The sequence below is a fragment of the Podarcis bocagei genome (assembly GCF_964188305.1).
Source record: "Podarcis bocagei genome assembly, chromosome: 7".
Taxonomy (NCBI): domain Eukaryota; kingdom Metazoa; phylum Chordata; class Lepidosauria; order Squamata; family Lacertidae; genus Podarcis; species Podarcis bocagei.
The window spans coordinates 81,329,804-81,346,041 of NC_138132.1; the positions used below are offsets into that span (position 1 = coordinate 81,329,804).

The window sequence follows — 16,238 nt, forward strand, 5'->3', positions numbered from 1 at the left end:
ACCGATTTACCATTTGCTGATCTGTCTCCCCACCTTGGAAGTTCATTTCTGGTTTGCAAACCTCCCCTTCCCTGTCTAGCCCCGTTTGCCTTATAAATTACAAGCCATCAAGGAAAAGAGACATCTGTTGGTAAGAAGAAGGAGAGAAGGCATGATGGCTCAAGCAGAACATCAAAACTCACACTCTGGACACTCACCCAGTCCACACACTGTGGTGATGTAGTGCGTCGCAAGGGCGACAAAGGACGAGTAGAAAGGTTCATACTGTTTGTCATGGTGCAAGATTTCAGACTCACTGCAGAGAGAGAAAGAAGACAGAGAGTGGATTATGAACCAGTTATTTCTATGCTCTCGGGGACTGCCCTGAACTTTGACCATATGCATAGAGTATGTTAAAGATTACAGGTTGTATCCATAAGGACGTATGAAGAGCCTGCTGGATCAGGCCAGTGGCCAATCTGGTGGAGCAGCCTGTTCTCACTATGGCCAAACAGATGCCCCCAAGGGAAACTTGCAAACAGGACCTGAGCCCAAGAGCACTGTCTCCCCTCCTGTGGTTTCCAGTAACTGGTATTCAGAAACCAGCTCAGTGTCTGGTATTTAGAAATTTTTTCAGAGTCTCCATAAAATGTTACACATCACTTGGGAAGACAGGTGAACTAATGCCAGTGTACTGGAAAAAGCAGTGATCACCAGTGTCGAAGCAATTATTTTTCAACATCAACTTCGTTGGACTGGTCATGTTGTTCGGATGCCTGTCTTCCAAAGGAACTGCTCCATTCCAAACTTAAAAATGGAAAGCGTAATGCTGGTGGTCAACAAGTGGGTTTAAAGACTCTTAAGGCAAATCTTTAAAAATGTTGGATAAACACTGACAACTGGGAAACACTGGCCTGCGAGCGCTCCAACTGGAGGACAGCCTTTACCCAAAGTGTCATGGACTATGAAGACGCTCAAACTTAGGACGAAAAGGAGAAGTGTGCTAAGAGGAAGGCATGCTTGGCAAACCCCCGTCGTGATCAACTCCCGCCCGGAAACCTATGTCCCCACTGTGGAAAAACGTGTGGATCCAGAATTGGTCTCCACCGTCACTTACAGACTCACTGTTAAGACCGTGTTCATGGAAGACAATCTTACTCTGCTATGAGGGATAGCCAAACAAGAAGATTCAGAAACATTACTGCCCTCAACAGTGGAACTACTAGCAAATCTACTTATCCTGAATCCAACCCAATATCAACAAGAATGTGCTTTCCGAAAAAAATGAGGGGTTGTTTTTTTTGGGGGGGGGGTAATGTAATTGTTGCAACAAGAGTAACAACTGGATCGATTCACACATAAAAAATCTAACTGTGTAAATAAACAACAGTGCATTCTCAAAAGTATAACTATCCCATCAACATAAAAACAGTAATTAGCAGTTCCTCTAACGTTCATAAAAATTTTAACCCAGTGGGGGAATCCCACCAGCATGTCAAGTAAAAATATCCAGAGAATTTCACATTCAAAAATAGCACCAAAGTTGATGATGCAGCAGCAGCACCAACCACCCCAATATTTTATGACTTAACCTTTTGAGAGCTGGAGGGGACTTAGGTGAGTGTCTAACTCAGTGCTGCCAGCTCTGGCTGGCATCAGCTCTCCAGTCTCAGGGAGAGAAGAGTTTCCCCGCCACACACACTCCAGCCCTGCTAGCCTTGATCCTTTTTTGGAACTATTTATTACATTTCTATCCCACCCTTCCCTGCAAAGGAGCCCATTGAAAGGTTAAAACAGAGCTTTCCAAACTTTTCATGTTGGTGACACACAAATTTAGACAAGCATCATTTTTGCAACACAGTTTTATTAGCGAACTGGAGATTAAACTACTGCAATCCCTTTCCAGGACAGGGAGGGGTGTGGGGAGCGTTCACACAAAACACCTACACACTGCAGCCAACACATTAACCTGTCACAACACACAGTTTGGAAAGCTCTGGGTTAAAACAATGCAATTAAAATAATTTTAAAGCTGGAGATTGAACACTGGACTTCCTGCGGATATTGTAAAGCTTTCAATTTACCACCAAGCTATTACCTCTCCCCACAGAAAGCTGCCTCTGGGGCAGCACTGTAGCTACTCCAGGTAAGGCTGGGAGAGACTTCCATCTGAAACCCAGGAGTCACTGCTAGTCAGACTAGAGAGTACTGAGCTAGGCCTATCTCTGTATAAGGCATCTTTCTATGTCCCTGGACTATGAGGTCTTAAACCTTGGAAAGAAAACATTTTATGGGAAGAGACCACAGCTCAGTGTTGGATCACCTGCCTTGCCTGCTTAAATTCCCAGGTTTAATCCCTGGTGTCTTCAGAAAGGGCTAAAAAAAGACCCTTGGCCTGAGACCCTGGAGATCCACTGCTGGTCAATGTAGACAATACTGAGTTAAAGGGACCAATGGTCTGACTTAGCAGCAGCGGAAGCTGCTTAGACTGAGCTACACTTACTGATCCATCTAGCCAGGCGAGCCTCCCTGGGGAGAGCATCCCACAAACAGGGAGCCACTACAGCAAAGGCTGCTCTTGTGTGGCCACCCTCCAGACAAGTGTTCCCCAAGCTTGGATCTCCAGCTGTGTTTGGACGACAATTCCCATCATCCCTGACCACTCGCCCTGCTACTAGGGATGATGCAAATTGTCATCCAAAAACAGCTGGAGACCCAAGTTTGGGAAACACTGCTCACTTTTCCAGGAGGAGGCACATGAAGAAGGGTCCCAGATAAATAAACAAATAAATAAACAATTATTATTTATTATTATTATTATTTATACCCCACCCATCTGGCTGGGTTTCCTCAGCCACTCTGGACAGCTTCCAACAAAGATTAAAAATACATTAAAACATCAGCCATTAAAAACTTCCCTAAAACAATGGCTACCTTCAGATGTCTTCTATATGTCAGATAGTTGTTTATTTCCTTGACATCTGTTGGGAGGGCGTTCCACAGGGCGGGTACCACCACCGAGAAGGCCCTCGGCCTGGTTCCCTGTAACTTGGCTTCTCACAGGGAGGGAACTGCCAGAAGGCCCTCGGAGCTGGATCTCAGTGTCCGGGCTGAACGATGGGGGTGGAGACGCTCCTTCAGGTATACTGGACCGAGGCCGTTTAGGGCTTTAAAGGTCAACACCAACACTTTGAATTGTGCTCAGAGATCCAGGTAGGTTCATATGGAGAGAGGCGGTCCTTGAGATACTGAGGTCCTGAGCCATTTAATGCACCATAGGTCAAAACCAGCAATTTGAATTGGGCTTGGAACTAACTGGTAGCCAGTGCAACTGGGCTAGGATCGGTGTAATATGTGCAAACCATCTTGTCCTGGTGAGCAGTTCTGCACTAGCTGAAGTTTCTGAACCATCTTCAGAGGCAGCCCTATGTATAAAGCTCCCAACAGCTTCATGTAGATGTTAAACAGACTAGGACACGGGAGACCCAGGTTTGAATTATTATTATTGCTACTTTCTACACACAGTCCCATAGGTGGGGCCTGGACCACTGTAACACAGTGCCCCCAATACCCATCTCACAGAGCAAGTTCAGGAACATACCATGGTCATTGGTAACAAAAACCACAGAGTGACTGAGAAGAATGGCTGAAGTTCACCCATCAGGCCAACCAAAGCAGATACCCATTACTGAGTAGGAGGGTCCCAACATATAATATGGACCTGACACACACTTACAAAAACTGGCCAAAAAAGCTCTTACAACTGTAACAGGAAGTTTCTGAATGCTCCATCAGACTGACTCCATCGCTTTTCAAATCGTTTTGGGAAGTTCTGAAGAATCCAGGCGATGGGACAACAAAACAACTCAGGAGCTGAGCCTCAAAAAGAAACAGCCAAAAGAGTCAAAGCACCCTTTTGCACTTACATGTTTTCCCCTCTCTGCTGCTTCAATGAGCTTCACGCTGTTTGCTTTAATGCCCCACAGCAGTTCCCCAGAACTTTGAAAGCATGAACACACACTAATGCACACACAGAGCTGGATGAAGTTTGTGCAATTCTGCAAAACAGAGGGTTCAAAGCAGACAGTTGCACAACAGAGGCACAAAAACAACCTGATGCAAGGAAAGATGAAGGGCATTTCAGAATAGTTTGTTTTCTGCCGGAGTGGGGGGTGTTCAGCTTGTTCCTGCTACTGTTCTAATATGGTTTATGCTACATCCATTGTATTGAAGCACCTCTGTTTTTATCAGCTAGCTGATCTAGAAAAACCTTTACTTAAGCAGTGGTAGAAGTTCATTTTCAGGTACCTTCTAGGGACTACATGCCAGTGGTGGGCAGGACCAAAGCTCAAAGTATGCAAAGCAATGGATGCAACTCTTAATTTTGTGCAGTATACTGTACTGCATTCCAGCCATGCAAATACCTGAGGTTTCTACACCACTTCTCTCCAGCCAGGCAAAGACAAAGCATTATTATCACAACTCAAGGACACATTCCAACCAGGCAAAATCATCAGAAAAGGAGAAAGAGAGGCCTGGGAGGAGTCCTGAAGACCAGAGAGAGGACTTGCGGGTTGCTACTGCATTTGGTCTGAGGATCCAAGGTTTCCCACTCTGACTTAAAGAGAAGCCTATTACTGCAGTCACGAGCAACTGTGGAAGATACCAGTTTAAGTGGCAAAACAAAACCACCACCAAATGACACCCATACAGCAGACACAAAAGCAGCGCAACTCAAAGCTGCTTTGTAAGAACAAACATGGTAGAAAATACAGAAAAGGGAAAGACTGTGGTCAGTGATAGTTTTAGAGGGCTTTGTAGCACTCACATAAATGCAGTATTATTTCAGAACTATTGTGCGAATCAGAACAGAGGTAACACCTTTATTCTGAAGAAGCTGGGATGCTTCTGACAGTTGCACAAGACAGAAGATCAACAACTGTGACATTTTAAAACCTCCCTAAACCTCTCAGCTGGAGGGAAGGCTGTATCGGTTGAATTTCTGCATGGCAGCTCTACCAGAAAAAGACAGTGACAGCTACCCTAAATCTCACTAGATCCCAGGAAGGATCAGTATTATCACTGAACCACAGAACTGAAGAGCTGGAAGGAACCACGAGGACGTTCTAGTCCAACCCCCTGCAGTGCAGGAATCTTTCACCCAATATGGGGCTAGAACCCATAACCTTAATCTCATGCTCTACCAACTGAGCTATGATGTACTGCTCATTAAAAGTGAAAGAACTTCCTATTAAGATTATTATTGTCCCCATCTGTTCTGCAGTTGCTGATTAACTGTTCATGAATGGAAAGCACCCTCTCAATAATAGCAAGGCTCCTGCAGCTATGCTAGTGCCAAATGTACTGCTCTGTTTTCCTTTGGACCACATCAGTGAAGTCGAGAGGGGATCTTGTCATCTGGGCAGCCCTGGACATTGCTCCATACATTGCCTAGGTTTGTGCCCTGGAGAGGTCATTTCAGTGCTGCTAACAGAGCAGAAATAGCGATGGGAAGCAGCAGTTATGAGTTATCGGTGTCTGCAGCTACAGTGTGTGCTGTGATTCTCTAGTGGCTTGACTTCACCCCCAAAGGCACACTCCATTCTCTCTCGAAACAAATGCCAACATGTCTAGGGTGTGACCCTCTGGACGTGGCTCCTTACACATCTTTGACCAACTGATATGCACTGTTGTGTTATGGTCCTGCTGTTTTTGTTAGCATATCCTATTTTACGTAACATGCAACTACCGTATTTTTCACCCCATAGGGCGCACCGCCCCATAGGACGCACCTAGGTTTTTTTGGGGGGGGGAAAGAAAGAAAAAAAAATATTTCCCCCCCAGGCGCGGGGCTGGCGCGGGGGAAGCCCAAGCTTCCCCCAACCCCAGCCCCCAGAACAGCCTGCTATCCGCAAGCCTAGGGAGCCTGGCGGGAAGTCGCGCCGGTCTCCCCTGGCTTGCGGAGAGGTGCACGAAGTCCGGACGCGCTCTTTAGCGCGTGCCAGGATTCGGAATGCAGGCAGCTCCGCGCAGCCGTGGTGAGCCCGGCGCGACTTCGCGCCGGGCTCCGGATGGCTGCGCGGAGCTGTGCGAAGCCCGGGGCTGCAGGCAGCTCCGCGCAGCAGTCGGGAGCCCAGCACGACTTTGCGCCGGGCTCCTGAGGGCTGCGCAGAGCTTCCTGAAGCCTGGAGAGCAAGAGGGGTCGGTGCGCACCGACCCCTCTCGCTCTCCAGGCTTCAGCGAAAGCCTGCATTCGCCCCATAGGACGCACACACATTTCCCCTTCATTTTTGGAGGGGTAAAAGTGCGTGCTATAGGGCGAAAAATACGGTAAATTAAAAACATACAGCAAATTTATCTACAACAAGGCTAATCCAACAGCAGTACCCAGATTATTGAATTCCCCCTGGACAGAGGTTCAAGTGGTCCCCATTCTCTCTCATATTTTAGGAAAGCAACCAAGACTTAAACAAAAAACCCAAAAAAACCTAAAGCATTGAATTTTAAAATTTTAACGTCTTGCTGTTCTTCTGAAATTGACCAAGCAGTTTCATGTTCCTCTCCTGAAGCTGCTTTAATAACGTAAATTGTACGTTATTTTACTATTGTTGCGCTTCTGCATTTTTAATCTGACAAGTGCTTTGGAGGCAGACAATTGTTAATGTATATTTAATATTAAACAGGGTTATATCTAATGTTAGTCCTACTCAGGATGAATGCACTGAAATTAATGGACATGACTAACTTCGGTCCAGTAACTTCACTGGGTCTAACAGGAATAAAACTGAGTTGGAAGCAATCATAAGTAACAACAAAAAGACCCCTTAGGCACTTTAAGGGTGCTCATTATGGCGTAAAACCTTCAGGTACCACAACCCCTCTGAGGATGGGCATAGCCAAGATTTTGGTTTGGGGGACAGGCCCTTTGTTGAGGGAGGGCTGAACCTCAGTTAGCTATGTTTTTGTATTGATTTTTATTGATTTAGGGGAGCAACGGCCCCTCTCTGCCCCCCCCAGCCACGCCCATGCCTATGAGGCACGAAGGGCAATCCTGAATTGGTGCTACAAAACACACACAGCGCTACCTTTCTGATAACAAGCTTTCTTGTAAAACCACCATGGGAATTACAGAACTAAAGGCCTCCATTAAAATACCTACAATAAAGCAAAGTATTAAAACAATTGTTTACTAGAGAGGTAGCCATCAAAGCTGCTGTTCGACTACAACTCACACATTGTTTGACCACCACTGCTGGGGCTGATGGGAATCAGCTTCCCATAATTTAATTAGCCCCCAAGCACCACAAAATAATAGATTATAAATTTACTTATATCTTATAATTACCGTATTTTTCGCTCTATAAGATGCACCAGACCATTAAGACACACCTAGTTTTTGGAGGAGGAAAACAAGGAAAAAAATATTCTGAATCTCAGAAGCCAGAACAACAAGAGGGATCGCTGTGCAGCGAAAGCAGCAATCCTTCTTGCTGTTCTGGCTTTTGGGATAGCTGCGCAGCCTGCATTCACTCCATAAGACGCACACACATTTCCCCTTACTTTTTAGGAGGGAAAAAGTGTGTCTTATAGAGCAAAAAATACGGTATATGCCAACTGTCCTGTGAGGAACTCAGTTGTGAATCCTATGTTTCTTTCTTCAGTCTCCCATCTCCATTTCAGCCACACAACAATCCTGTGAAGTAGTGAAGACAGGTGCTGGCCGAAGCTAACCACTGAAAGCTTCATGTGTATAAGTGGGGGAATTAAATACGTTTTAATATTAAATTGTTTTAACCCCCCCATGGGACCTTAGAGTGAAGAGCAAGTAATAAGCTATAATAATAATAATCTGAATTTGCCTCTCCCAGCTCCCCAGTCAGATACTAACAACTACACCCTGCTGACTCTCCCCTCACCCAATAATGAAAAATGCAGGTATAATATATGCTAGTAAATCAGCATTTATTCTATGCTAGCATATGCCTTTTTTCTTTCCCCCCTATTTTATTATTATTACTTCATGCATTTTTGGTATTATGTGGTAAGCTATCCTGTTGTCTCTTGAAGGACAGTATATAAAAAAGTAAAGGTAAAGGGACCGCCGACCATTCGGTCCAGTCGTGGCCAAATCTGGGGTTGTGGCGCTCATCTTGCTTTATTGGCCGAGGGAGCCGGCATACAGCTTCCGGGTCATGTGGCCAGCATGACTAAGCCGCTTCTGGTGAACCAGAGCAGCGCACGGAAACGCCATTTACATTCCCGGCGGAGCAGTACCTATTTATCTACTTGCACTTTGATAAGCTTTCAAACTGCTAGGTCGGCAGGAACAGGGACCGAGCAACGGGAGCTCACCTGATCACAGGGATTCGAACTGCCAACCTTCTGATCGGCAAGTCCTAGGCTCTGTGGTTTAACCCACAGCGCCACCAGCGTCCCTCATAAAAAGTAATAATATAATAAATCCTTTGCGGGGGTAGATATTTATAAAAAAAACCAATAGAATAAATATCTCCTCCCCCCAAAAAAAAGAATCAAATCGTCGAGTGTCAGCCCTACTCAGAGTTGATCCACTGATCTCAATGCACGTGACCAACCCGCCTGGGTCCATCAATATCAATGGGTAGGAGACATAACTGGAAATGGAAATATCGGTTGCCAGAGCTGTAAATTTCAACCCCATTTTATAGCAGCAAGTCACTCTCCACGTGCCATGACTCCCGCTCAGCGCCAAAGGGGCGGGAACAGGAGTTGGCCGGACCACGCCCACCACCGACCGAAGCTCCGCCCACGCCCCGCCTACCTCTCAATGACGGAGGCCAACAGCTGCGGCAACTCCCGCATCTCGAAGGCCGAGTAGGAGGCGGAGAGGAGCGGTCGCACCGCCACCTCCCAGCCGGGCTCCCGCTCCGCCGTTGCCGTCGGGGAAGAACCGGCGCTACCACCTCCCCCCGACGCCGCCATCTTGACGACGACTCTCCTCAGCTCAGGTTCCAGAAGCGTTTGAGTTGCTGAGGCGAGGAAAGGAGACCGCTTCCGGGCCAGGACGGAAGTGACGAGTAGCGGTGGCGGCGGCGACCAATCCCCGCTTAGAGACGCAGCTTCGCCTTAGAGATAGGCGTTGCGGCGTGTTTCGAATAAACTTCCGTTCTTTTCGATGCTGAGTGGCTAGAAGGTCCCACGGAAGTTCTCTGCTTTCTGACAGGCGAGGCAAAGTATGTAGCGCTTGTTTGTAGAGATTGCCGAGCCGCTAGAGCTGCTTCAAATCCCTCCTCCTATTTCCGAGGAGCAAATCTAACACAGCATGGTTTCCAAGTTGACCGAATGAATACCGGTAGCGACTGTAGGCGCGGTCATTCACATGCTTTCTCTTAGCTCTTTGCTTTCCTGGCGCCTGGGAAGGACGCATGCGCAGAAACGTGAGTCAGCGAGTTTCGCTCTCGATGGCGGCGTGCGCGTGCGCCAAGTACAAGACGCTTTACGTACGGACTAGTGACTTGACAGCACGTTCCTATTTTTGTCCCCAGCTGAGTGCAGTGCAGTGCAGCTTATTCCTGGCCGATTATGCATAAGTTTGCAGCCTTTAAAGCCTAAGATGGGACTCTGAAAAGGCTCGACAAATGCTCCAATTCTTACCAATAGAACTTAATGGAAATGATTTTTGAAGAGACATGGATAGCATTACACTATAAAGTAACTAGAATCATGGGGTAAGGATCAGTATCTGGTAGAACTGTATTGCTTACTTGCAAATATGGTTGTGTTTATTACATATTAATGCTAATAATTATTGAATACATAAAGGTAAAGGGACCCCTGACCATTAGGTCCAGTTGTGACTGACTCTGGGGTTGCGGCACTCATTTCGCTTTATTGGGAGGGAGCCGGCGTACAGCTTCCAGGTCATGTGGCCAGCATGACTAAGCCACTTCTGGCGAACCAGAGCAGCGCACAGAAACACCGTTTACCTTCCCGCTGGAGCGGTATCTATTTATCTACTTGCACTTCGATGTGCTTTCGAACTGCTAGGTTGGCAGGAGCAGTGCATCAAGCTATGATTCTATGAGCCAGAATTTTGGTCCATCTCATTCAATATTGCCTATGCTAACTGGCTGGCCAGGATATTGGGCAGGGATCTTGCCCAACCCTCGGCAGAGCAGCCAGGGATTGAACCTGGGACCTGCAGGCACGACAACATCATAATATACTGATACATCACGTTTGAAATAAGGATGGAGCTGTGTACAGGAATTGGCTGGCTTCATGGTTTTTCCCACATTTTGATTTTTGCATAGTACATACACACACACACACACTGATTCATGCTATAATGCCAGGTCAAAAATTATGAAACCGGTATCACAAAGTGGACTTCGGTTTTGGACGATATATAGATATATCACCCAGCCCTAGAGGTAACCCAGGAATTACACAGCAGAAGTCTCATCTGCACTATATTCAATACCTCATTGTCATGGAGTTCCCTCAAATAATACTATGTACAGGCCTTTTTTAAGGTTGCTGAAAGTTATTGGCAGACCCTTTTCCCTCACAGAGCTACGGAGTGGTATGACCGTCATCTCCTCTTCCTCAGTGTTGTCCTTACAAACCTCAGGATATGTCAGGAAGTAGCCTTTGGCCTACAGAAGCTTCCACCCTAATAAAAACAATCATTTAAAGTCCCACAAACTCCTGGTTGTTGTTTTTCATGGTGACGCTGCCCCCCACAACTATGACAAGATGATTATTCAAAATAAAAAAATTCCTTCCAGTAGCACCTTAAAGACCAACTAAGTTAGTTCTTGGTATGAGCTTTCGTGTGCATGCACACTTCTTCAGATACACTGAAACAGAAGTTGCCAGATCCTTCTATATAGTGAGAAGGTGGGGAGGGGTGTTTTATCATCTGGACACATGGTCAACAGACCCTGGACACCTTTCACCAGAAATTTAATGATTTTCACCCCACAATCAACCTTACAATGAATCAATCTATGCAAGAAATACATTTTTTGGACACTACTATAAAAATACAGGATGGGCGCATAGACACCACCTTATACCGCAAACCAACTGACCGACAAACATATCTACATGCCTCTAGCTACCATCCCAAACATACCAAACAGTCCATTGTATATAGCCAGGCACTACGTTACAGCCGCATCTGTTCCAATTCTACAGACAGAGACTCTCACCTAAGGGATCTACAGCAAACCTTCTCAGAACTAAAATACCCAGCAGATGAAGTTAGACAACAGATCAACAGAGCCAGACTGATACCCAGAGAGAACTTGCTGCAAGACAGACCCAAAAAAGAAAATAACAGAACACCTCTAGTCATCACATACAGCTCCCAAGTTAAAACAGTACAACGCATCATCAGAGATCTACAACCTCTCCTGGACAATGACAGTTCTCTTTCTCAAGCTCTGGGAGGAAGACCTTTCATTGCCTACAGACAGCCACCCAATCTTAAACAACTCCTAACCCACAATAATACTACAACCAGACTTAACACAGACACTGGCACCAGAGCCTGCAATAAACCCAGATGCCAACTTTGCTGCCACATACACCCGGACAACACCATTACTGGCCCCAACAACATCACACATACCATCTCGGGACTATTTAATTGCTCATCGTCTAACATTGTGTATGCCATCAAATGCCAACAGTGTCCTTCAGCTCTCTATATTGGACAAACAGGCCAAACCTTACGCCAAAGAATAAACGGACATAAATCTGACATCAAGAATCACAGAACAGAGAAACCAGTAGGAGAACACTTCAATCTCCCAGGACATTCTATACAAGATCTCAAAGTAGCTGTTTTACTACAAAGGAATTTCAGAAATAGACTAGAAAGAGAAGCTGCTGAATTACAACTCATTACCAAACTTAAAACCATGAAAAGACCTGGACTGAACAAAGACATTGGATTCTTATCTCACTATACATAACTAAACCATTTCTCACCTTCCCACCCCTTGCCTTTTCCTGTAAGACCTATTACAGTCGTTAAGAGTCGTCAAGAGGCTCTCTCAGCTATCTGCCTATCTCCCATTCCCACCACCCTTCTGAGTAACACCCCTCCCCACCTTCTCACTATATAGAAGGATCTGGCAACTTCTGTTTCAGTGTATCTGAAGAAGTGTGCATGCACACGAAAGCTCATACCAAGAACTAACTTAGTTGGTCTTTAAGGTGCTACTGGAAGGAATTTTTTTATTTTGACTATGGCAGACCAACACGGCTACCTATCTACTACTGGAAAGATGATTTTTTTATATATATAATAATTTTTTATTACATTTTTTTTACAACAGAAAAAAGAAAGAACATAGAAAATAGAGAGAAAAAAGAACAGAAAATTCAAACCATTTCAAGAACTTATTTCAAATTTCCATCGGACTTCCCCACATCTCCCGCCCGGTGCATTCTTAACAATAAAAAATTATCAGCAAGTTATACCCTTGTTTCTTGTGTTTCTTTGTACTTTCAATTGCAATTTTAAGTTTAAATCCCTTATTTTCCATTTACTCTAAAAATATAACATATTGTCGTTTTTACCCATTTAAACTTTGATTCTTTCATATATATTATCCAATTTCTTATATAATCCACTCTCATTGCTGGGGCTGACCTTTCAAAACATACGGCATCTCACAGTTCATATAACTTATAATACTTTTGCAAATAGTCCTTAAATTTTTTCCAGTCCTCTTCCATTGCTTCTTCTCCCAAATATCGGATCCTGGCAGTCATCTCAGCTAGTTCCATGTAGCTCATCAATTGCGTCTGCCACTCCTCCAGTGGGGGCAAATCTTGAGTCTTCCAATATTTGGCGATAAGGATCCTTGCTGCTGTGGTGGCATACATGAAAAAAGTTCTGTCCTTCTTTAACACCTTCTGACCGACAATGCCCAGGAGAAATGCCTCTGGTTTCTTAGGGAAGGTGTATTTAAACACCTTTTTTAACTCGTTGTAAATCATTTCCCAGAAGGCCTTCACTCTTGGGCAAGTCCACCAGAGATGAAAGAATGTCCCTTCAGCCTCCTTACATTTCCAACATTTATTATCGGATAAATGGTAAATCTTAGCAAGCTTGACTGGGGTCATGTACCACCTGTATACCATTTTCATAATGTTTTCTTTCAAGGCATTACATGCCGTAAACTTCATACCGGTGGCCCATAACCTTTCCCAGTCCTCCGACATAATGTTGTAACCAATGTCCTGAGCCCATTTTATCATGGCTGATTTAACTGTCTCATCCTGAGTATTCCATTTAAGTAGCAAGTTATACATTCTCGATAATAACTTGGTCTTTGGTTCTAACAGTTCTGTCTCAAGTTTCGATTTTTCCACCTGGAATCCTCTTTTTTTATCTAGTTTGAAAACCTCATTAATTTGGGCATAATGTAGCCAGTCTTGCACTTTACCCTTTAATTTTTCAAAGCTCTGCAACCTCCAGTTGTCTCCAATGTTTTCTATTATTTCCCAATATTTCGGCCAACCGGCCTCCATATTAGGTTTTTTCCGAGCCTTGGCCTCTATTGGTGATACCCACCTCGGAGTTTTGCTTTCTAACAAGTCTTTGTATTTTTTCCAGACCATAAATATTGCTTTTCTGACAATATGGTTTTTAAACATTCCATATGTTTTTGCCTTGTCGTACCACAAATACGCATGCCAACCTAGCGAATTATTAAAGCCTTCCAGATCTAGGACATCAGTGTTTTCTAACAAAATCCAATCTTTCAACCAGCAGAAGGCCGCAGCTTCATAGTATAACCTTAAGTCTGGCAGGGCAAACCCCCCTCTCTCCTTTGCATCAGTTAATATTTTAAACTTTATTCGGGGCTTTTTGCCCTGCCAAACAAATTTAGAAATATCCCTCTGCCACTTTCCAAAACATTCCACTCTGTCCACAATCTGCAAGGTTTGAAACAAAAACAACATTTTTGGCAAAACGTTCATTTTTATAGCTGCAATTCGGCCTAACAAGGATAATTTCAGTCTTGACCAAATTTCTAGATCTTTTTTAACTTCTGACCAACATTTCTCATAATTGTCTTTGAATAAATTCAAGTTCTTGGAAGAGAGATTGACCCCCAGGTATTTCACTTTTTTAACAATATTTAATTCTGTTTCCTTCTGAAACCCCTCTGTTTCAATAGTTGTCAAGTTTTTCCCTAACACCTTAGTTTTTTGTTTGTTCAACTTAAAACCCGCCACCCGACCAAATTTCTGGATCAATTCCAAAACTCTTTTTGTACTAGATTCTGGCTCCTGTAATGTTAAAACCAAGTCATCTGCAAATGCTTTCAGTTTATATTGTTTCACTCCGACCCGTATTCCTTGTACCTGCCGATCCTTCCTTATCATATTCAGCAAAACCTCCAGGACTGAAATAAACAATAAAGGGGAAAGGGGGCACCCCTGACGTGTTCCTTTTTCAATCTGAAGTTCTTCTGTCACCACATTGTTCACTATCAACTTAGCTTTTTGTTCGGAGTAGATTGCTTCTATTCCGTTCTCAAACCCCCTTCCCACTCCCATCCCTTCCAAGTTTTTCTTCATAAATTTCCAAGAAATATTATCAAAGGCCTTCTCCGCATCAATAAAAATTAACACTGCTTTAGTATTAATATTTGTTTGTAAAAGTTCCAGAATATCGATAATATTCCTAGTGTTATCAAACAAATGTCTACCTGGGAGAAAGCCTGCTTGGTCCTTATGGATTACTTCATTTAATACTTTTTTAAATCTGTTTGCCAAAATATCTGCAAATATTTTGTAATCCACGTTTAGGAGTGAGATGGGACGGTAGTTCTTAAGTTGAGTCTTTTCAGTTTCCACTTTGGGTATCAATGTGATGAATGCTTCTTTCCACGTTTCTGGTGCCCTCCCTCCCCCCATAATCTGGTTACAAACCTCCAGTAATGGCTGTATCAAGTAGTCCTTTAACATCCTGTAGTACTTGGAGGTAAGTCCATCAGGGCCTGGAGATTTGCCTAGCTGCATATTCTGGATGGCAACCTCAATTTCCTGTTGTGTTATTTTACAATTCAAGATTGATCTCTTCTCTTGGGATATTTCTGGTAGGCCATTGTCTTTCAAGAATTGTTCTATCTCAGTCAGTTCCTCGGGCCCTTGGGTGTATAGTTTTTTAAAATATTTCTGGAAGCACTTTCTTATTTCTCCCGGTTTCTGAATACTTTTTCCTTCAACTTCTAAATTGGTAACGTAATTTAGTTTTTGTCTCTTTTTCAACTGCCAAGCTAGCAGTTTCCCACATTTATTTGCAGATTCAAAAGATCTTTGTTTCATTTGTTTGATTTTCCATTCCACTTCTTGGTTAATCAATTTCATATATTGTGACTAATGGAATTTAATTTCTCTTAAAGTCTCTTTTGATTTTGGATTCAATCTTAATTTTTTCTCTCCATCTTTTATCTTCTCTAATATCTTGTCCTTTTTCCCATTCCAGAATTTTTTCTTAATCGTGTTTTGTTGTATCAGAAACCCTCTCATAACAGCTTTGCTTGCGTCCCAGATTATTCTTTTTTCCACCGAGGTATTGAGGTTAATTTCAAAGTAGTCCTTTAAAGCTTTTTCGGCCTTCTTTACAATCTCTTGATCTCTTAGCAGGTTGTCATTCATTTTCCATCTGAAGGAATCGGCAGTAGTAAATCTCATTTCTATTTTCAGAGCGTTGTGGTCGGAGCAGGTCTTTGGGCAGATCTCTACTCTTGTGGTCTTAGGTGCCAGCCCTCTAGTTGTCCAAATTTGGTCGATTCTTGTCCATGACAGGTGGGCCTCAGAGAATAAAGTTCCTTCTTTACCTAGGGGGTTTCTCGTCCTCCAAAGGTCAATCAAATCCATATTGTCAGTTAGTTCGAAAAAAGTTTTTGGTAGTCTTCCATCTTTAGTCAGATTCTGGTTCTGCGACTTGTCCATATAGGTAGAGACCACCCCATTCATGTCTCCCATCATGATGATGTTAGAATAGTCCAGATAGTCCAGTAATGTCTCATGAAGCTTCTTGTAAAATTCTGATTTCCCCTCATTTGGTGCGTAGATTCCTAGGATCAAAACTTTTTCTCCTTGGATTTGTATTTCAATTGCCAGGATTCTTCCTTGTTCATCTTTGAACAGAAATTTTGGTGATAAATTCTCTTTTGCATAGATCACCACTCCTCTCTTTTTAACTCTGTCAGATGAGATAAATTCTTGGCCTAATCTTTTGTTTA

At 43.8% G+C, this 16,238-nt stretch overlaps 1 protein-coding gene across 1 annotated transcript in view; it reads right to left on the bottom strand.

The window, feature by feature from the left end:
• UBR4 (ubiquitin protein ligase E3 component n-recognin 4) overlaps nt 1-9,015 on the bottom strand; it is a 141,787-nt gene extending 132,772 nt beyond the window's left edge. The window contains exons 1-2 of the mRNA XM_081203319.1: nt 8,780-9,015; nt 198-295 (exon numbers count right to left, since the gene is read on the bottom strand). Of these exons, the coding sequence (XP_081059445.1) occupies nt 198-295; nt 8,780-8,940 (259 nt within the window). The 5' untranslated portion in view covers nt 8,941-9,015. The remainder of the gene's footprint in view (nt 1-197; nt 296-8,779) is intronic.
• Between the last annotated feature and the right edge of the window lie 7,223 nt (nt 9,016-16,238).